The sequence below is a fragment of the Mustela lutreola genome, chromosome 7 (assembly GCF_030435805.1).
Source record: "Mustela lutreola isolate mMusLut2 chromosome 7, mMusLut2.pri, whole genome shotgun sequence".
Taxonomy (NCBI): domain Eukaryota; kingdom Metazoa; phylum Chordata; class Mammalia; order Carnivora; family Mustelidae; genus Mustela; species Mustela lutreola.
Window position 1 is genome coordinate 144,832,794 of NC_081296.1, and position 21,936 is coordinate 144,854,729.

The 21,936-nt window shown below is 51.9% G+C and overlaps 1 protein-coding gene across 8 annotated transcripts in view; it reads left to right on the forward strand.

The window, feature by feature from the left end:
- The window catches only part of BDKRB2 (bradykinin receptor B2), a 52,545-nt gene that overhangs the window by 5,294 nt on the left and 25,315 nt on the right, over positions 1–21,936 (forward strand). For 4 of the 8 annotated variants that reach the window (XM_059183037.1, XM_059183039.1, XM_059183043.1 and 1 more), the window contains one exon: positions 19,074–19,183. In XM_059183037.1, coding sequence (XP_059039020.1) covers positions 19,110–19,183 — 74 coding nt within the window. In that variant the 5' untranslated portion in view covers positions 19,074–19,109. Of the gene's footprint in view, positions 1–19,070; positions 19,184–21,936 lie in introns of those variants that run through there. The other 4 variants (XM_059183038.1, XM_059183040.1, XM_059183045.1 and 1 more) reach the window with 3 other exon arrangements.

A 21,936-nucleotide genomic window follows, 5' to 3' on the forward strand; every position in this document is an offset into this window, starting at 1 on the left:
AATAAGGAGACAAAATCCCCCAAGATTCCCACTCTCCATAGCCTGCCCTGCAGATGAAGGGAGGGGACAATTTCCCCAGTGGCACAGGCACCCAGGAACCAGTGCAGGGACAGGGCAGCAAGAGAACAGGAGGAACCCCAGGATAGGGGGACAGGCCGGCCCTCTGACTCATTTGCGAGTTTTTGAGGAAGTTCATTCGCTGAGCACCTGCTGTCTGGGGGCTCTGTGCTGGGCACCAGGGTGCTGCTGGGACCCAGAAACTGCTTGTCATGCTCATTCCCTGGAGAGGAGAGTTTTTCCTGTTACTTGTACGTGCATTTCCAGCCAAAGGAGAAATTAAACCCATCAAATAATCCAAGAAAGGAGAAGATGTTATAGAAAAAAATCAGTGTGATCAGTGAATTAGTGTAAGGAAACCAGCTAAAATCTGAGGTGCGGCTAACAAATTTGGTTGTAATGTAACCTTGAAGCTTAATAACGGTTTTAAAAGGATACTTGAAATTTAAAAAAAAAAAAAAAAGTGGTCGTAATCTGGTCAGACTAAGCTGGTCACATCTGGGAGACAGAACTTTCTTGGACTAGCGCAGAGCAGGGCCGCGGGCGCACGGCGATCCCAAGCCAGACCCCAAAGAACCTGCTCCTCCCTGGGGAGGCTCAGCCAGGCCTCAGGGACGTCAGTCTCTATAGTGACAGTAAGGGTCATCTGGCCGTCAGAAGCCACAGACATTAAGCACTGGAACTTCTGAGTGTGGCGCTGGTCGCCTAGAAAGAAGGGGTGTCCCGAGAGGCCTCTTTGTCTCTGCGGACTAATATTGGGGTGGTGAGTTTCAGGCTTCATCTCTTGGCAGCCTCACCGTGTGAGCCGGCCGCACCCCCAAAGGCTCTGGGGCTCCCATGAGAGGGCACCTTTCAGCCCACCAGCCTGAGCCTCAGGCCCCTGAGAGGGTCCCTTCCAGGGACTCCCACGGCTGCCATTCAGAGACAGACATCACTCTGCAACGTCCACTTTGAGGGCCCATCTGGTCGCAGAGAGCAGGCTTCCCCCAAGGCGGCCTCCCGCCAGCCGCGATCCTGGGCCAGGGCAGGGATGGGAGACCGGGGACGAGTCTCTGACTTCTCTGAGCCACCCCTTTCTCACCCGCGTCAGGGCATAAAGCCGAGCATCCACGGCCATCGTGTGGCTGCTGGAACAGGCCATGCGTGCAGGTGCCCACACGAGGCCACCCTCCGCCTGTCCCTGCCTTCCTGAGCCACTGCCCAGCGATGCTTTGGGCTCAGAGGGCTGCCCACGAAGTCCGCAGAGTCTGGTGCGAGAGGCAGCAGGGGGCCCAGAAACTCCCACACAGCACTGCCCCAGCAGCCCCTGCTGCCCTCCCCAGGGGACCCGGGACAGTCACACGCACATCTTGTTCCCAAGCACCCTGAACCCAGAACCAGTGGCAGGGTGTCCACTGTGCCCTCCCTGGGGCTCTGTCACCACCAACAGATACACACACACACACACACACACACACTATACACCCCACACACACATGTACACACACCCCACGTGCATGAACAATACCACACACACCACATACACACACAACAATACACACACATACACCACAAACCACATACACACACAATACACACATACCACACACACATACATCTCACACCACATACACATGCCACACACATACACCATAAACCACATACATACACAATACACACAATCACAAATACACACATACACCCCACATACACACACCACACATAAACTATGCACACCACACACATACATCACAAACAACAAAATACATACACACACGCACACAGACACACACCTCACAAACATACATATCACACACAGAGACCAGACACACACACCCACAGATACACACACACACACACACACACACACACACACACACACACACTGCCTCTCTGCGGCCTACACATCCCCACACACAGCTTGTGATGTGTCTATTATGTCTGAATCGTCTTTGGGGGCAGTTTTCCCAGAAGGCCTAGAGCCGGGGACAGCGGAGGGTGTGCTTCCATGGGGAAGAGGGAGCAGTGGGAGAAACAAGGCACAGGAGACCGCCCGGTGCCACCTGACGTGTGTCTCAGCCCGACCTCTGGGCTCCCTTGCCACCAAACACTATCGCAAGTGCTTCTTCCAATGAACCCACAAGAAGAGATGCTCTCCCTACTTGAGAGTCAAGGAAATGTCTCCAGAGCTGAAATGGAGCTCGTGAGAGGCCTGGCTAGGTTGGGAGCTGGTCGGGTTCTTCCCATGAGGACATCACGCCTCCCTGGAGAGGCGACGGTATTGAGAGAAGGACCCCTCGGCCTGGGTGCTTCCCACAGTGGGACGTAGCCCGGAAGCCCCAGCTAGGTGCCAGCAGCCGTGACGGGGACCCTTGCACGCCCCTGGCCACAGACCCATGTTTACTGTAAGAATAAGTATCAGCCACGGGGATTTTCCTTGCGAGCAGCCTGGGGAGCTTCTTTCAAGAGTCTTGTTTGGACTGTGGTAGCTGCAGCGGAGGGGCAGCGGAGGCCCACGGGGCAGTCACCGCACAGAAAACCCCTTACATCTGAGGGATGCTGGAAATGACCATCGTTCCTGAGTCAGGAAAGGGAGCTGGGGCCTCATGAGGTCCTGGGTGCCAGGGGGGACCCTTTGTGTCCTCACCACATCCTGCACGCCGGAGATGAAGCTCCTTGTCCGACGAGTGGGGGACCCAGTCTCAGAGAGGCCCCCCCCCCTTTGATATCACATCCTGAAGTAAATGTCAGAGCTGGGATCTGAAGGCCGCCAGTGAGTCTATCAACCAAGGTCTTCACTACACAGCAAATTTGCCTCACACGTCCCAGTGGGCTGGACCGAGGGTGACTAGGGGAGGCAGTTGAATAAACCAGGGGTAAGGGGCACGCCTGGGTGGTTCAGTAGGTTAAGCGTCTGCCTTTAGCTCAGGTCACGATCCCAGAGTCCTGCGATCGAGTCCCACATCAGGCTCCCTGCTCAACAGGGAGCCTGCTTCACCCTCTGCTGCTCCCCCTGCTTGCGCTCTCTCTCTGACAATTAAATAAATAAAATCTTAAAAAAAAAAAAAAAACAGATTCAGGGGAACAGGGGGAAATGCCAGGCAACAGACCAACGAAGGAAAACGAAGCTGGCTTCAGGTTTTCTGCAGCTACAAATCCACCAGACCCCAACAGAGGAACACCTACAGATACAGGAGGGAGATGCGCTGTGATACTGAAAGGTCCTCCAGGAGGAAAGGCAGCAGAAAGACATGCTCAAATCTAAGAGGCTCCTAAAACATGCCGTCCCTGCAACTGTCAGGGAAAAAATCACGCAGAGACAGAGCCCAGGCGACAGAGGCATGATTCAAGATCTAGAACAAGGGTTGGGAAGGATTTGCTCCTGATCTTTTCCTTTGTTTCTCGGGGTCCCCAAATTCGGAAAATCAGTCTGAGCCCTCTGACCCTGAGGGCTTATGCCTGGTAGTACGCCGCATCTTCCCAGAAGTTTCCTCAGCAGCAACTCATCTGGGTACTTTCCCCGGGTTTGAGAAGCCTGCTGAATCCACCTGCTCAGAGCTGGTGGCTGAGTAAACAGGAAGCCACTGAAGAAACAGTTCATAAATACTTTAGACATCTCATTTTAAATGAAAACATGATTGCGTATTTATCGGTTTTTATGTAAGCAAGTCTTCTCCCTTTGAACACAAGTTGGCTGGTTATCTTCTTTACATAAGCTGACCCATAATTCATTTCCTATGTTTTTAAAAATAGGAGAAGACTATGGTCATATATGGTCTCAACCCAGATTTTACTTAGCTTATTTAAGTACTTCATTACAAAAGTAATATATGTCCTTCATTTTTAAAAAATTGGAGGCTACTACAAAGAATAAAAAAAAATGCAAAAGCAACCAAGGATCCCCCACTCAAAGGCAAACACCACCAGTTAATAATTTAGTGTTTGCCTACCGTGTTGTATATAAAATGTAGTGCCCTGCTTTTTTTTTCTGCTTGACATGATAACAGAAATATTTTTTTTTTTGTAAACTGTTTGGAACATCATTTTTTCCTAAAGATTTATTTCTTTATTTGAGAGAGACAGAAAGAGAGAGCACAAGCGAGAGGAGCAGAGGGAAAGGGAGAGAGAGAACCTCAAGCAGGCTCCTTGCTGAGTGGAAAGACCAATGCAGGGCTCAATCTCATGACCCTGAGATCACCACCTGACCCAGATCCGGGAGTCTGATGCTTAACTGACTGAGCCTCCCAGCAGTCCCTAGAGCATCATTATATATATATTTAACCAATTTCCTGGTCCTAAATATTTTGGTTGTTTTTATTTTCCTCGTCTAAATGCATGAAGCTTTTCCTGTCCTTTTGATTCTTTTCAGAAATACCAAGCAACAAGGAAAGGGAATGTTTTAGATGCTTGATTTGCTTCATCGAATTATCCAAGTTGAATTTTCTGGAGACAGGATTGGGAACCACTCCACCCTCTCCTGCCTGACTATATGCAGAAAAGATATCCAAGCCATATCCCCCTGCTTTTCTCAGTCTGAGACTGGTCCACTAAAATGCTTGCGAATCGGATTGTTTTTATGTTGTATTGGCCGCAAAGGGTGTCTCCAGGAATCAGGCAGCCAGAGACTGGAGAGAGGGATCTGACATCTCATCAGATGCAAACTCTTGCTAACAGCGATCCTCACTGAGAACCTATTAAAAACCAATCCTATTTTCCCAATAAGGAAACTGAGGCCCAAAGAGGAGGCTAAGGGACCTGGCAGTAAGCAGGGACACAGGATCGTGGCCTGCATTCCTCCTGCGGCAGGCTTCAGAGCAGAGTGTGTAGGGGGTGAGCAGTTTGGAAACATCCTCTGCCTGGCACAGATTCACAGTGGGCCCAAACTGGAAAATCGTAAGGGAAGAGACAAGCTAGTGCATGTCAGAAATTCTCCTCGACCCAGCTCAGGAAGTGGGAATGTTCTACCTGCTTTAACCCCAGAAATGATGGATCCTGGGGACCTGCACCCCATGCCCCAATCCAGCCGGCTCTGCAAAGGTCTCAGAGCCCTGGGCAAGTCTGCAAGACCCCTCGTGGCGGCTGGGCTGCAGACCACAGTTCCTGAGCTGGATTACATGAAGACATAACAGTGCTCTGATGTTCGACCCCCTTTCCCCATCCTACCCCGACACCACCCCCCCCCCACCCCTGCCACAAGAAGGCAGCTGGCGAGGGTGATAAATGCAGACATTGGTCTAATGCTGTACTCTGCAGTTCATAGCTCGCTGGTCTTCTGGGGGTTAGCAACCTCTCTGAAGTTCATTTTGCACCCGGAAACGAGGTGGTGTCATACCCCGTGTAAGTCTCTCACAGTGTTGGTTGGAGAATTAAGGGAGATCAGGTCTGTGAATCGCCTGACATAGAGTTGACAGTCCTAGGACCTTCACATTATATGAGTTTCATATATGGTCTCAACCCAGAAAGGCCAAGGAGTGACATGGCCATGGCATGGAATGAGGCAGCTCCAAGTAGTCATAGGGCTTTAATCGGTAGAATTTAAGGAATCTTGGTCCAGATACACTGAAAATACTTCTCAAACTTTACTTGAACACCTCCAGTGACAGGGAACTCACTACTGCAAAAAGCAATGCAATTCGGCAAAACTCATCAGCAGCTATACTGTCTGCACTGAGCATTTAGAGAAGCAAGGGCCCTGTCCTGTGCTCAAGGGACTGACCATATGGCAGTTGGAATGGGTGTAAAGAAAAAAGAAAATGCATGTGTGTGCACGTGTGTGTGTGTGATCTGAGCCTGTTTAGTTGTTTATTAAAATGAGGACAATACTATGAGCCTCCCCTTCACTGCCCCTCTTCTTACAGGACTGAGGGGAACCCAAGGACACGGAAGCACTTTTACACAGAGGCCCCAGGCCTGCTCTGCCCCCAGACTGCTGAGGCTCAGTTTCTTTATCTGTAAAATGGGGCTATTGGTGCTGACCTAGCATTGTGGTGAGGGTTTCATGACTTACTCTGTGTTATGTGCTCAGAGCAGACGGTACACACATTCTCTATCGATGTCACCCTCCTCAACCTCATCCGCCCTTCCAACAAATCTTCCCCAGGCCCCTGCTATGGGCCAGGGCCGGTTCCCGGAGGTGGGGGTCCAGTGGAGGGAAAGGTAGAGGCATCTCCTGCAGTTCCAGCCACCCCCCCCACACACACACACCCCGACCTGGCAGGAAGAGATACAGCTAAGGGAGCTGTGTACACAGAATGTGCTCAGACATAACGGGCGCACAGGGGCTGGGGCCTCTCTGCAAAGACAGCTCAGCGGGTCTCTGGAGGCCTCCTGGAGGAGGTGGCATGGAGATGAAGCCACAGGATGACCAGGAGTTGGAAGGGCCCTTCGTAGAGGGAGAAGTGGGCAGGGAGGCAAAGAGGTAGACCTCCAACCAAGACGCGCTGGGGCCCAGCAGGCTCAGAGCCAATGATATACTGTCAGGAACCCTGTGAGCTCATGGACACATCACACGGGCTTGGCATCAGCCCTGATAGGAATATTTACACTATGAGAATCTGCCCCCCACCAATCACCAAGAGCCAGCTGTTAACATCCACCAGAAGCCCACACGCCTGCCTCTCGGTTGGCTGAACCAGCCCACCACCCTCATCAGGACAGGTGTCCCAAGGACTAAGGCCAGGACAGCAGGAGCCCCTCTTCCTCCTGCAAGCTGTCCTGGGCAAGTCCGAGGCATGGCAGGAGTATTTCCTGAAGGAGTGTCACTGGGAGTTCCCTCTACACCACAGGCTGGCCAGGGATCCTATGACTCCGTCCCTGGGGCAACTCAGGATGAGTGAGGTGGGCGGTGGAGGGGGCAGTTCTCAGGCACAAGCTTTCCTGACAAGGACAGACAAACCTGGCTTTTCTGGGGCTCTAGATTGGCTGCAGAAGGCAGACAGATCAGGATGCGGGCAAAACTGCAGCAGGAGAAGCAGAAGCAGGAACAAAAGAACCCATTAAGGTTTTGTTCACACCTGCCTTCTAGGGAGAGAAGGGATCACCTAGATCCAGCAGGTGGAGACAGCCCAGGGGACCCCACTCCCCGGCTCCCTTCCTCCCTCTACAAGCCCCTTCAAGGTCACTGACCCACTGTGGTCATCCACACCTCAACCCCCTCCAGAGTCCATCCTGCCCGGCATCTCCCATCTGTGCATCCCCTCTTCCTGCCTCTCCCCCTCCCTCCAATGCCATGGCTGCCTTAGCCCCCCGACTCTCAGCCTTCCGGTTATGGGAAGCCCCTAAGCTCTCCAGAATGACGGTGTCTATCACACCCCGACAATACCATGCTTCGGCTATTCAAGTGTCTGAATGCAAAAGCATGAAGATGAGACCCCCAGGTGAGAGCCATATGGTTGGGGTCACCTGGTGTGATCGTGTCCTCCAGGAAGCCTCCCGTGCTCTGCCCTTTAGGCATACTCCAGCCAGCTGGGAGATTCCTGAGGGCACGGGCTGGCTCTAGTTTATCATTACAGTGACACTCTAAAGAGACACCGTCCCGAGAGGTGCCGGGGTTTGAATCCCAGCTCTATGAGGCACTCACTGCGTAATTCTGGCCTCTCTTTTCTCATCTGTGAAAGGGGACAGTAGTAGTCCTTCCATCTAACGTGGTTGTGGAGTTCCTCAATTAATTCACGGAGAGCACTTAGAACACTGCTTGGCAGTCACAGTAAGCACTATAAACAGGCCAGCACGTGCCCTGGTAGGTAGCACACAGTCAGCCCTCATAAATGGACAGAGTGAGTGATGTAGAAACAAACAGCTTATTGATTATATATTGAAATGATATTTTAGATATACTGACATAAAAATATAGCATTAAAATGAGTTGAGCCTGCTTCTTTTTCCATTTTTTGGTGGTGTTATTTTTCAATGCGAATACTAGAAAATTTAAGATTACTTCATTAAAATTAGATCTCCACTGGACAGCTCTGCTCTACGCTGAGGGAAACCAAAGAACCAAGACTCAGGTTTCACGAACAAGTGAATTGATAGGAAGAGAAAGCAGAGTGAGAAATGTCATAAATAATAAATAATAAATTAAAAGAGATGCAAGAGACATACCAACCAATGCAATATGTAAAGTAATTTGGGTTCTGATTCGAGAAAATAACTGTGGGGCACCTACTGGCTCAGAGGGTAGAGTACGCGACTCTTGATCTCAGGATGGTGAGTTTGAGCCCCGCGCTGGGTGCTGAGCCTACTTAAAAAAAAAGAAGAAGAAGAAAAGGAAAAAAGACTTGAAAAAAATAGGACATCATGAATAGCACATCATGAGACCATCAGGAATTGGAACACTGCCTGGAGAGTTGATGCTAGTAAATTATTGCTGATTTCTTGTAGATGTGTTAATGGATAGGCATAGGCACAGACACTTCTCGAAAAGAGTCCTTATCTGATAGAGACACACCGTGAAGTATTTACAGAATCAAGGGTAGGTGTGTGAGATTTGCTCTAAGTCTTACAGGAGAGGTGGGGTGGGTTTTGGTGTGAAAAGAGACAAGACTGACCGTGAGTTGGCTCTTACAGAGGCTGGGTGATGGGTACGTAGAGTTTCATGATGGCAGCGTGTCAGCCTGTATATATTTTCAATGCTTTCTGTAACAATAAGCTAAAAAAACAAAAACAAAGAGACAAACCTGGGGCTCTGCCTTGGTTCCATTCCTGGTGGCTTCACCCCACTAGCTGGGTCTCAGTTTGCACATCTATGAAATGGGCGAGTAACAAGAGTCCATGTGCTATATAGGATTGGGGCGTTGAAATGTACAGAAAAAATACCTTTATTTTGGAGGCGCTTTAGGCATCGTCACCAGTCTTCGTAATACCCTTCTATGGAGGTTATCCTCATTTACCCACGGGGCTCGGTCTCCTGCCACAGGTCATTGGCTTGCCTGTGTCCGTGGCTTGCCCGTGTCCGTGATATCAGTACCCGAACTGGGGACTGAGAGACAATTTTCCCACACTCTCTGCCTCGCTGATCCTGGGAGACTCAAGGCCCGTTCCTCTGCAGCTCAGCGCTAAGGAACATGCTCCCCTGCCACTCCTTTCTAGAAAACGTCTAACACAGGCTGAACTGGAGCTCTGGGATTAGGTCTGAAGGTTGCCTCTCTGGGTTCCAACGGTCTCCACCTCCCGAAGCAGAACTGGGCAGAGGGCCATAGTCCCGGCGTGGGGGCCAGGCTCAGACCTGACTATGGCTTTGTCTTGGGCAGGCCTGGCAGGCGGGGCCAGGCCCCAGGATCCTCAGAGGAAGGCAGGCAGGGAGACATGCTTCCGGGTGAAGGGAAGCTTACTAAGCCTGACTCATTCCTTCTGTCACCATAAATTCCTCTGGATGCCAGCAAGCGAGAGGATGCCCCTGGAACAGCACTGTGCCGACACCCCCCTCCCCCCCACCCCTTGCCTGTTTCTCCGTGGCTGCCCATTTCCTCTTTAGGGACATGGATGTGCAGCAGCCTCCAGAACTATCTATCACACCTCCTTATTGGAATTGCGGAACTGCGCTCCCAGAGGTGACAAGGCACTGACTCCAGGTCACACTGGTGCTCAGGGAGAGAATGGAGATGGTCCTTGAAGGATGGCATCAGGGTGTAGCTTGACGTCCAAGCTCTTTAGTCCTGCCCAGTGTGTCCGTGCTCTTCCCCACTGTGTCTCATGACAAGCACACGGGGAGTGGAAGTGTGCTGAAGGAACAAAGGGTCAGGAAGTGAAGGCACAACAGAAAGAGTCCCTTTAGAGCCGAGATCTCAGACGTCACATTGTGCAGGAAGGCACAAAACTCCACCTGCCCCTAACTGGGCATTCTCCGCTGTCTCTCTTGCAGGCCCCTTGGCAGGACCCAAACCACTTTATGCCACGAGGGGTTGTTTTTTTTCTCTACAGCTGGCTCCCAGTCTCTGTTTATTATGTCTTCCTCCTCCTCGTTTTATAAACCAGCGGTGTGAGAAGACACAGTAAACATTTGCATGTGGCCAAGGCCCCCGGCCAGCTGCCCTCTCCTCCTACCCCAGCAGGCCCACGGCCACCCCTAGGCCACCAGGACCCTCCAGAAGCTAGAGAGTCTGCAGAAGAAATGAGCACTCTTCAGTACACCCGAACCTGAGCCTTTCCCGAGGAACTGCTTTTCTGGAAAGCACATTCCCTCCGGACCCACAGCCTTCCTTTCTCGCAAGGCTCTCTTGCAAAGATTTGTTTCCTCCCTTTATAAATTATTTACACACTCATGATATCAACCCCGGAACATACAGGAGAAGGGAAAGGACACCATTCGAATCACACTTAGGCAGCCGCTCTTAGGTCTCGTGTATGCCCCTGTGCATGGACTAGGGATGTGAGGTGGGATTTTAAACATGTTCACAATCAGACAATCTTAGCACCCAGCACTTTCTTCCACATGGGATGGGGACAGTGGTGGCGTGATTTAAAAAAAAAATAATAAAAGAAGGAAAAAAAAAAGAAAAGAAAAGAACATGAGGTCTGGGTACCAGGATTCCAGGACCTGGCTTTGAGGTTGAGTACTGCCACTAGCTGGCTGTGTGTCCTGGGGAAATGCCCACCATCTCTGGGCCTCTGTCTCCACTTCCGTAATGTGAGTGTGTCTGATGAAATGTTCAAAATGATGCCCTTCTTACCCTGATATGCCAGGATCCTGTCAGGTTAATCTAGGAAGAGTTTGTAGGGGTGAAAGGAAGAAGGAACGTGGAAGAGGTTTGGTACAAGAATCCCATGCTTCAATTAAGACAGTCCTCGGGCTCTGACCCCAATGGCCCCTGTCCTATGAGTGCCTCCAGACCCCTGATCGCCTCTGGCTGGCTCCAAACTCCTAAAAGACCACTCCAGCTGGAGATCGGCAAGGCCTTGGCTGGGGTCTCTGGCTGGCCCTTACTTGCTGTGTGACTTTAGACATCTCATCAACCTCTCTGGGCCTCAGTTTTCCCTTCTGTGAAAGAGGGTGGGGTAGGTTGAATTTTTGCTTTTTAAGGAAAATTCTTTCCTCCAATAAAATTGTGTCACAGTAACCTGATACAGAGCAGATTGGAAGGGAAAGCTAACATTTAGGGAGCATTGAATATGTATCAAGCGTTGCTCTAAGTACTTTGCAATCCTTAACTTCCTTATATTGTCAGCAAAGAAGTAGGGGCTATTAGTAGGCATGCCCATTGGATGGATTAAAACACTGAGGTCTGGAGGGGTTCGGCTGCTTGTCCGAGGTTATACACAGCTAGTACCTGTTGCAGCTCGGATTCCGACCTGGTTGGATCTCAGTTATGAAACCCCAGTCCCATGCCATTCCCATCACTTGGGGTATCTCCAGGTACCGAGCCCAGGCTCTTCCACATTCGCACACGTACACACACACACAAACACACACACACACGTGCGCGTGCGCATACACACACCTGTGGCTGTCCCTCTGTAGCCCACCCACCAAGCTCCCTGCTCAAGCCCCAAACCAAAGGCCCAGGGACCGCCGATTTCCCAGTCCTGCGCCATTCCCCAGCGGTCCCCAAGCAGCCCGCTGGACTGCCCCCGCCATCCCCTCAGGCTGCAGCCACCCACACCCCCGACCTGGGAGCAAAGGCCAAGAGGTGGGAGCACAGGAAATGTCCTGGGGGGACAGGAGAGGGGCAACGTGACCTTAAAAATAAGACGGTCAGTGGCTTTACCAGCAAAATGGTTTGAGGACAGCAGAGAACTGCAATTGGGGACACACAAGCTACACAGCAAAACCTTGGCCAAGCGAAGAGATTAAAGGAAAAAAGGCTTTTCTACGGAGAGAAGGGCAAACTTGGCTGGGGGGCAGCTGTTATAAACAAAAGCCTATCGGAGAGAACCGGGAGTTCCAAGCATAGTGATTTCTCATTGGCTGAGCTGTGACTGTCTCTCATTGGCTGGGCTGTTGCTGGGTCAGAAGACAATCTTCCTTCTTTCTTTGGGGGGGGGGTGGGTGGTGGGTGCATGCTTTCCTCCGTGCTATAAAGGGCTATAAAGAGTGGGGTGATGTGAGAGCTCCCCCTGCTGGCCTCCTAACTCCATTTTATTTCTTTAGTTTTGGGGGAGGCATATTTACTTTCCTATGTACTTCTTTTCTTTTCAAATTTTTATTTCAATTCTTATTAGTTAATATATATATGGTAAAATTGGTTCCAGGTGTAGAATTTAGTGATTCATCACTTATATACAACACCCAGGGCTCATCACAAGTGCCCTCCTGATACCTATCACCCCTGTAGCCCTTCCCCTCCCCACCCACCTCCCCTCCAGCAACCCCAGTTTGTTCTCTATCATTGAGAGTCTCTTAGGGTTTGCTTCCCTCTCTCTCTTTCTCTTTTTCCCTTCCCATATGTTCATCTGTTTTATTTCCTAAATTCCACATATGAGAGAATTAGCGTAATACCCTCTCATTCCATCCACATTGTTGCAAATGGCAAACTTTTATTCTTTTTGATGGCTCAATACACACACACACACACACATACACACACACACATCTTCTTTATCCATTCGTTAGTCGATGGACATTGGGCTCTTAACATAATAGGGCTATTGTTACTAATGCTGCTATAAACACTGGGGTGTATGTGCCCCTACAAATCTGTATTTTTTTTATCTTTTGGCTAAGCCGACCTCATTTTATTTTTTTGGTTTTTTTTTTTTTTTTAATTTTTTTAGAGAAGGACATGGGGAGAGAGACAGAAGGAGAGGGAGAGAGAGAATCTTAAGCAGGCTCCGACATGGAGCCAGATGAAGGTCTCAGTCTCACGACCCTGAGATCATGACTTGAGCCAAAATCTAGAGTCAGATGCTTGACTGAGCCACCCACATGCTCCAAACTGACCCCATTTTATTTTATTTTATTTTAAGATTTTATTTTTCCACTTGACAGAGATCACAAGTAGGCAGAGAGGCAGGTGGGGGGGGGGCTGGGGGGGGGGGGGGACAGGCTCCCAGCTGAGCAGAGAGCCCAACACAGGGCTCCATCCCAGGACCCTGAGCCGAAGGCAGGGGCTTAACCCACTGAGCCACCCAGATGCCCCAAACTGACCCCGTTTTATTTTTTTTTTTAATATTTTTAAAGATTTTATCTATTTATTTGGCAGAGAGAGACCACAAGTAGGCAGAGAGGCAGGCAGAGAGAGAGGGAAGCAGGCTCCTGGCTGAGCAGGGAGCCCGATGTGGGACTTGATCCCAGGAACCTGAGATCACGACCTGAGCCGAAGGCAGTGACTTAACCCACTGAGCCACCCAGGCGCCCAACTGTCCCCATTTTAAATGAGGTTTCTCTTTATTCCATTGCATAGGCACTAAGAAAATATATTACATGGAAAGAGCTTGGAATAAAGGAATGATTCATCGATATCAATAAACAAATGTCATGCTAATAGCTATGTGTAGGGATGAAATCTAGGAGATTTGAACATGTTTAAATGCTATTTACTGTGCGGTTACATTATCTTTTTTTTAATGTTCTATTTTTCTTTTTTTATTTTTTTCCTCACCTCCCCAGTGTCCAACACCCAGCCATCCCATTCTTCCCACCTCCCTCCCCTCCAGCAACCCTCGGTTTGTTTCCTGAGATTAAGAGTCTCTTATGGTTTGTCTCCCTCTCTCGTTTCATCTTGTTTCATTTTTCCCTCCCTTCCCCATGATCTTCTGTCTTGTTTCTCAGATCCCTCAGATCAGTGAGATCATATGATAATTGTCTGTCTCTGACTGACTTATTTCGCTCAGCATAGTACTCTCTAGTTCCATCCACATCTTTGCAAATGGCAAGATCTTGGGTTTTTTTGATGGTTGCATAGTATCCCATTGTGTGTGTGTGTGGGGGGGGGTGTGTATGGTCACTTATCTGCCAAAACAAAAAGGGAAGGTGTTAGGATGTCAGATGATGTTGCCCAATCATGAAAACTCCAAATCCCAATGTGGGGAAAAGAAGCAAAACATGCTGAACAGAATAACCTTCCGTAATAAGCAAAAGAGAAAGGCTGAACCGGGCTCCGGGTCATCGGAGGGCGAGCAGAGCCCGGCGAGTGCGCCCTCCCCTCTGAGGCAGAACACAGAGTGGCCTCAGGCCTCGGCCTCTCTTGCCTTCTCTGTAAATGTTTCCAAAACATTCCAGGCCTGCAAAGTGTGCAAATGCCAGAAGAGCCCACGTGGTAGGACTGGGTCCTCTGATTCTGCTCTCGAGGAGTTCCTAGAATGGGGGTTGACTTCCCAGAACCTGACACTTCCCCAGAGATGACTTTGACCTTTCTTCAGGACAAAAGAGAAAAGGGTCCCCTGGAAACTGTGCCCAGGCCACGCTTCTGCCCTGCCGCGGAGGCCAACCAGGGGCAGGAGGCCGCCTCCTCCTCCACCCGTGTTTACTGTGGCCCATTCTCTTCCCTGGTGACTGGCTATAAACGGCCCCTTCCCGGGACCGCGGAGATCAGAGTTCAGAGGAAAGCGTCTGTGCTGGGGAGGTGTCCAGGGAGGGCTCTCCCATGTGCCTCGAGACGTCGGCTCTTTCTGACCCTGGCCTTGATTCTGAATTGCTGCGGGGCCGGAGAGAGTCCACTTACAGGCGAGTGTCTTTCAAGAGACTGGGACGTGCAAATCCGCGCAGGCCCGGCGGGCTGGCAAGATGAGGAAGACGCGCTTCCCCCCAGGATGCCCAATACCGTGGGATAGACGGCCGCACAAACACACCACACACATCACGCACGCCACCCACACACACCACATACATACACACAACACATACCACACACACCATACACATATCAAACACACACACAACACACATACACACCACACACACAACACAACATGGGATAGATGGACACACAACACACCACACAACACTCACCATACACATACCACACACAACACACAATACACACCACACACACTGCATAGACCACACAACACACCATATACCCACATCTCCCACATACCACACACACACCACACACCCCCTACACACATACACAACATGCACCCATCTCACACACAACACATACCTCACACACACCCCACACACATACCATACACACACACCATGCACACAGCACACACATACACACCACACACACCACACAACACACACCATATACATACACACCACACACACATCATACATATACTACACATGACACACACACAACACACAAAAACACACCACACACACTGCATAGACCACACAACACACACCATATACACACATCTCCCACATACCACACACACACCACATACATGCACAACATACACACATCACACACACAACACACACCTCACACACACATGTCACACACATCACACACATACCATACACACACCATGCACACACTATACACATACACATTGCACACAACACACAGCATACACATACACACCACACATACCACACACACCACACACCATACACATATACACACCACACATACACACCATGCACACACCACACACATACACACCGCACACACCACACAATCCACACCATGCACACACACATAATCACACACCACACACGCACATCTCACACACACCCCACACACATACACAACACATCCCAGCGACACACTCACCTCTCTCCATCCCCCTGAGGAATCAGCATCTGGGAACCGAGTGTGGGTCCATGAGCTGTGAGCGGGAGAGCAGAGACCGCGTGGAAGGGTCTCCTGCATCCCACAGCTCATGCGATGGCAGAAGCAGACCAGCCCTCTTCCTGGGGCAGCAAGGTCAGCGCGGCTTCGAGAACACATGCCCACGTGCCGTGTGCATTCATTTCCACGTGCTGACAGTGCTGGGAGGTGGGGCTGTTTTTAGACAAACCCACAGATAAGAAGCCCAGTGGAGGAGGACCCAGTTCCAGGTCTGACTTCTGATCCCACGAGCCTGGGCGCCCCACCCGCCCCCATTTCCAGCGAGGCGTTTTGGGATTGTTTTACCAAATTCGGTCATTCCACATGCAGCCTCTGCCAGACCTAACCACCCACACAGCCACTTCTCTAAGAGACTTACTTTTGACCTGTGACTTCCTATCGCCAACTTTATTAAAAGGAAACTGAGTACCATCTGTCATCAAAACAACCTGCCAAAAATAAACCCTGTGGGCTCTAAGCTCTTTCAGTCTGGCTAGACTTGGGCACTGGGCCCGCCCTCTTTGCAGAAAACGGGTGCAAATCCCAGACAGAGGTTGAAGCCACATGGGCCCCGTGGGGACCGACCCGTCAGGAGGGGTGACCACATGCTCCAGGGTTCCCCACCGTCCGGCCCACACCCCTCGCCGCGGGCAGTTCCTCCCGGGCCTCGCGCAGCCACAGGATGCTGCCTGGAGGGGTCTGTGAGGTTGGGGGCTCCAGCCCAGGGGAAGGTTGGCCTCTGAGAAAGGGACGCTGTGCATTTCGGGGTGACCCCAGACTCAGAGCCCCTGAGACGCGGGTTCCTGGGAAGCCACAAGGGTCTCCCTCTGAGACTCACATGGCATTTACTCCTGGCAGCAAGGACAGATAAGATTCCTGTGATTCAACGAAAGGAAATATTTTTGAAGCGAGTCTTCTTGGCCTGAATTCTGAGGCAGATGGAGACCAAATGAATCAGGACGTTGGATGTTCCTTACGAAGCATCGGTATGAGACCCAAGGAGGAAGCCCATCTTCAGAGTCACCCCCTCCCACCTCGTTGCTCTGGCCTGTGGGGTGGGGGTGGTGGAGACTGATCAGGACAGTCCTGAGGCCGGGAGGGGGACTGGAAGGACAAGAGAGCTCCGTCCGGGTGACAGAGAATGAGGGCCACACTCCTGACCACCCCCTCCCCGGAGCCAATGTGCCCCGGAGCCACACTCCCTTCCACATTCCTTCCAATCCCTCTCTGACATCTGACATCTGACATCAGATTTTATAATCCCCACAGGGTCCCAGGAGGACAGAGAAGGCACATTCACCCTGGGCAATATGGAGAGGTTTCTTTCTTTAAAAAAAAAAAAAAAAAAAAAAAAAGAGTTATTTATTTAGCAAAGAGAGAGGCAGGGAGAGAAGTAACACATGCAGGGGGACGGGAGAGGGAGCAGCAGGCTTCCCACTGAGCAGGGAGCCGCATGTGGGACTCGATCTCAGGACTCTGGGATCATGACCTGAGCTGAAGGCAGACGCCTAATGACTGAACCACCCAGGTGCCCCCAATGTGGAGAGATTTTGGACAGGGGGTCTATTTAGAGTGTGGACGCTCTGTGGAACCTCAGGGCTAGCAGAGCCAAGGCCCTGGCGGTGGTCCCCGCCCCTTGCCCAGAACCGAGGAAGATGAGATGGGGGAGGTTGTCCCCTCCGGAATCCTGGCCAGGGAGGTGGAAGGGGCCCCTCAGAGGAGCTGTGACCTCAGCCCCTGGAGGCCCCGAGGCAGGGAAATGGGGCGATGCCCCATCTTCATGCTGTCCCTCCCTCCATGTCCTGCCCGTGCTCCCGCTGGCCAAGTCCACGGAAGGGGTTCCCTGGGGCTGGGGGTAGGCTGCAGGGAGAGGGGTGGGGAGCAGCCCGCAGCCCCCACACAGTCCTCCCCTGGGCTGGGCACCTCCAAAGCAGAGGGACAGAAACAACATGCAACCGCCCTCCACGCCACCAACTTCTCTGGACTTGAAATCCCTTTCTGGGACCTGCTGGAGACAGAGAAGCCTCAGGCTTTGTTTTGGAAACGGGAGCAGTTAGGGTCAGCCGGCCGGATCCCCAACGGCCTGCAGGCAGGCTGCGGTCCCTCCGCAGGAGAGGGAGCCCCACGGGCAGAGGAAGGTCGCCGGGCGCTTTCTCCCTAGGAAGCCCGGAGGAGTGAACGACTCAAGCACATGACCTCTCACCTCCAGGCGAATTTTCTTCTTAGTGGCCAGGAAGGGGCTCCCCAAAAAGGCAATCTACGAGGCCTGTCTTGCCTTCCCTCGATCCCCCTCCCTGCGGGATCAGTACCACTTTGCAGCCCGCTCCTCCTCTGGAAAGTTCTAAATCTTGGCCTCAGCTCAGCTTAGGGGTTCTGCTAAACCTTCTTCAGATGTGAACTAAGTGTCTTCTGTTTCCCACTTACCAACTCACTCCCTTCTTTTTCTAAGGTGCCTGTATTTCCTGAACTGTCCGCTGCCCTAGCTCCACCCACCCCCCAGCTGAATTCAGACAGCTGGCTTCTGGAAGCCCGTATGCCTGCCCTTTGCACAGGCTGCTCTTGCTAAGAAGTGGCTGGAACCTGGGGCTGGGCAGACCCGTGGCCGCATGCACGCACCGCACGGGCACCCGGGCTCCCGGCTAGTCCCACGCTTCTGGGACGGGAGCAAGAGGTCGCGTGAGATGGGGAAGCCCCCTCCGCCTCTTCCCTCCATAGGAGATGGCAGCCTCTGTGGTGGGTAGGGAGGGGCGTCCTTGACACGCTGCTCGCCCTCATCCGCAGCCTCTCCCTGGCCAGCCTTACAGACTGTCTAAACATCCCTGGGATTCCTCCTCTCCAGTCTCCATCATCCGGCTCCTAGACAGATATCTCCCTGCCTCCGGACTGCCCCTGCCACAATCTCCTCCCCTTCTTCCCCCAACAGCCACCAGGGCCTGACACATGTCCACAGCAAGTTTCTTCCTGCCTCAGGACCTTTGCACCTGCTGTTCCTTCCACCCAAACATCCTCCTCTCTACCACCATCCTCTTACCCAGTTTCCTCCTACATACCTTCAGGTCTCAAAACAAATACCCATTCATCCTCCAGAGCAGGCTGGTTTAGGACTCCATGTTACATTCTGTCATGGAACCTTTATTTCATAGCATTTATGTCAGTTTTCAGTTAATTAGTGACTAATTCAGGAACACCTAGCTTCTCCATTGGACTGTACGATCCTGGAGGACGGGACATTGTACCATTAGGTCCCTAGCACCCGTATGCAGTAGCTGCTTAATAAACATTTTTTAAGTGAAGGACTCCAGTTCCCTTCCCTGGTGGAGAGAATGTGTGTTTTATGGTCCCCGGCCACCATCTAACTGTCCTTTCTCTGCTGGTCAGCCCAGGAGCCTCCCTCTCGTCCCACACTGAGTCAAGATGTTCTCCACCTGGAAAAGATCAATGTTCCTGTCTTTTCATGAGGACCCTGTGCCCACCACGGCCTCTTTTAGGTAAGTCAAAAGACTTCCTTGACATACTCCTTATAAGGGAGGGCCAGGCAGCCTGGAGAAGGCCTGGAGAACCTGACCCCCATCTCCTGGACAACAACTGAAGTGACAAGGGATGTTGAATCCACAGACGAAAACTCTAGGGGGCTGGCGTGGCCGGTGTTCAAATCCCCATGGGCCTGGTGGAAGCAGACGGAGCAGGTGCTCTGTGGGGTTTGTCGGAGCACAGAGATGCAGGACAAGGACACGGTACCAGTGGTCACGTGTGAGCGATCCCATGAACTTGGAAATGGGGAGACACTCTGATGTCAACACCCAAGGAATCAGACAGAGATGTGAAGTTCCCAGTCACCATGGAGAACAGGAAGTTTCCAACACATGTCTGACATCTGGTAGAAGGCCAAGCCACCCTTAAGAGAGGATGTAGGGAAAGCCGATCCTGAGTGGAAGCAGAGGAAAAGGAGGGTGGTTCTCAGCTGGTAGTGTTGGCCCAAGAAAGGGGAGAAGGGCCCAGTCCGGCCCCCCAGCCCCATGCGGGAGCACAGCCTACTCTGCAGATGACCAAATAGCCTCAGGGCTCGTAACTCCCAATTACACACTCCCCAGGCCACCTCGGATGAATCTGTGGCTTCTCAGAGCCAACTAGGGGCCGGGGCCATCCCAGTGGCCGGGGACTGTATTGCTGGGAAATGAACAAGCCGCTGCTGGTGACTTCAGCCTCAGAGAGCCAGACCCTGAGAGTCAACTCTCCCAGCCTGGGGCACCAAGGAAGTGGGTTTTCTGTAGCTGCAGAAACAGGACCAAACGCTGGACCAGGGAGGCTTCCCAGGGTAGACCTTACTTCCAGAGCTACCCAGTTTGCAGGGGTCAGGAACTTAAGACCCGGTGGGGACAGCTGGTCTCAGTTCCCTCATGTCTGGCGCCTCGGCTGGGCCTCCACTAGACCACTCAAAGGCTGGGGGCCGGCGTCAACCAAAGGCTTACCTGGGACCAGAGGATCCGCTTCCAAGTGGCAAGGGGGTTCCTCTCCACGTGGCTGCTTGTATCCCCTCCCAACGCGGCAGCCGGTCTCCCCCTCAGCAAGAGACCCAAGAGGCAGAGGAGGAAGCAGCACCATGGGTTTTCTAAAAAGATTTATTTATTTGAGAGAAAGAGAGAGAGAGAGTCCAGGGGTGAGGGGGGCACGTGGCAAAGAGGAATAAAGGCAGAGGGAGAGAGAATCTCAAGCAGACTCTGTGCGGAGCATGGAGCCCACAAGGAGCTCGATCTCGTGACCCTGAGATCATGACCTGAGCCGAAACTCAAGAGTCAGACGCTGAACCCGCTGTGCCCTGCATCGCGCATGTTCCGGGCCTGGCTGTGGGAGTCACACACTGTCGCTGCCACTGTGGGTGGGAAGCAAGTCACCAAGTCTGGCCACGTTCCCCGGAAGAGGAACTAGACTCTACCCTTTGAAGGGAAGGGTGGCACAGAATTTGGGGATATCCTAAAGCCACCACTTCACCAGAAGGGTCTAGAATTTCTAGAGTGTTTTTTCTATTCCGTCGCTCACTCCTTAAAGCCCTCGGGGACAAAGCCTCGGGTTCTAGCAGCCAGAGATGACTGTCTTTTTTCTCTTATTCATCCCATCTCGGGCCACTTCCCGCCTCCCTGGCCAACATCTAGTCTGCCTTCCAGAACGTGCCAGAGGCTTCTCCGCGCTGCACCTCCGCTCACGCTGCTCCCTCTGCCTGGTCCGTCCCCTCCCCTTTGTGTTGTTTTTGTTTTTTTAACTATCACATCAAAGTTCAGTTGACACACAATGCTACCGTGGTCGTGGGTGTACAACACAGTGATCCAAGCTCGCGGCACATTACGCTCTGCTCATCCCAAGCACAGCCGCCATCTGTCACCGTATAAGGCTGTTCCTTCGTGCTGTGCATTGACATGGCCCTCATCGTGGGACACCAAGTTACAGAATCACCTCCAACCTTCTCGCCCCAGCCCAGTTCTGTGCCCTGTGCCCTTCCTTCCACCCCGTGGCATTTGTCACACTTGGGAGCGTGGACAGGGCAGGGGACACGTGGTACTGGCTCCTGGCTCCCACAGAGAAGAAGCTTGAGGCACATTTAAAAGATAAACGTGGGCATCTGGGTGGCTCAGTGGGTTAAGCCTCTGCCTTCACCTTAGGTCATGGTCTCAGGGTCCTGGGATGGAGCCCTGCATCGGGCTCTCTGCTCAGCAGGGAGCCTGCTTCCTCGCCTCTCTGCCTGCCTCTGCCTACTTGTGATATCTCTCTCTCTCTCTCTCTTTCTATCTCTCTGTGTTAAATAAATAAATATATATATATTTTTTTTTAATAAAAAGGGAAAGACAATCGCATCAATGAGTAAGTCAGTCAGTCAGAGATGCCCAGTCTGGCCACTGAAAACCAGCCAGCCACTCCTGGAAGTAAGAGGGAGGGTTTTCCTAGGAAATCCCAAGGTGAACAGCAGATTCTTTCCCATAAGTTGTGGCTCAACCCCTGCCCCATAAGCCTGCCCAGGAAAGAATCGCCCTTCTAGGAAGGGCCCGCCTAGGGCCACCTTCCCTCCCCCACCACATAGGGCACTGGGCAAATGTCCACTCAGTCCTGCCATCTGGGTTGGGCTTTCTGCTTGCAACGTGTCTTCATATCTACTCTTCGATTCGAACCTTGCCACAGCCATGCAAAGCAAGTCAAGAAGAGAGTAATACTCTACTCCAAAGGAGATGAAATGGAAGCTCAGAGAGGTCAA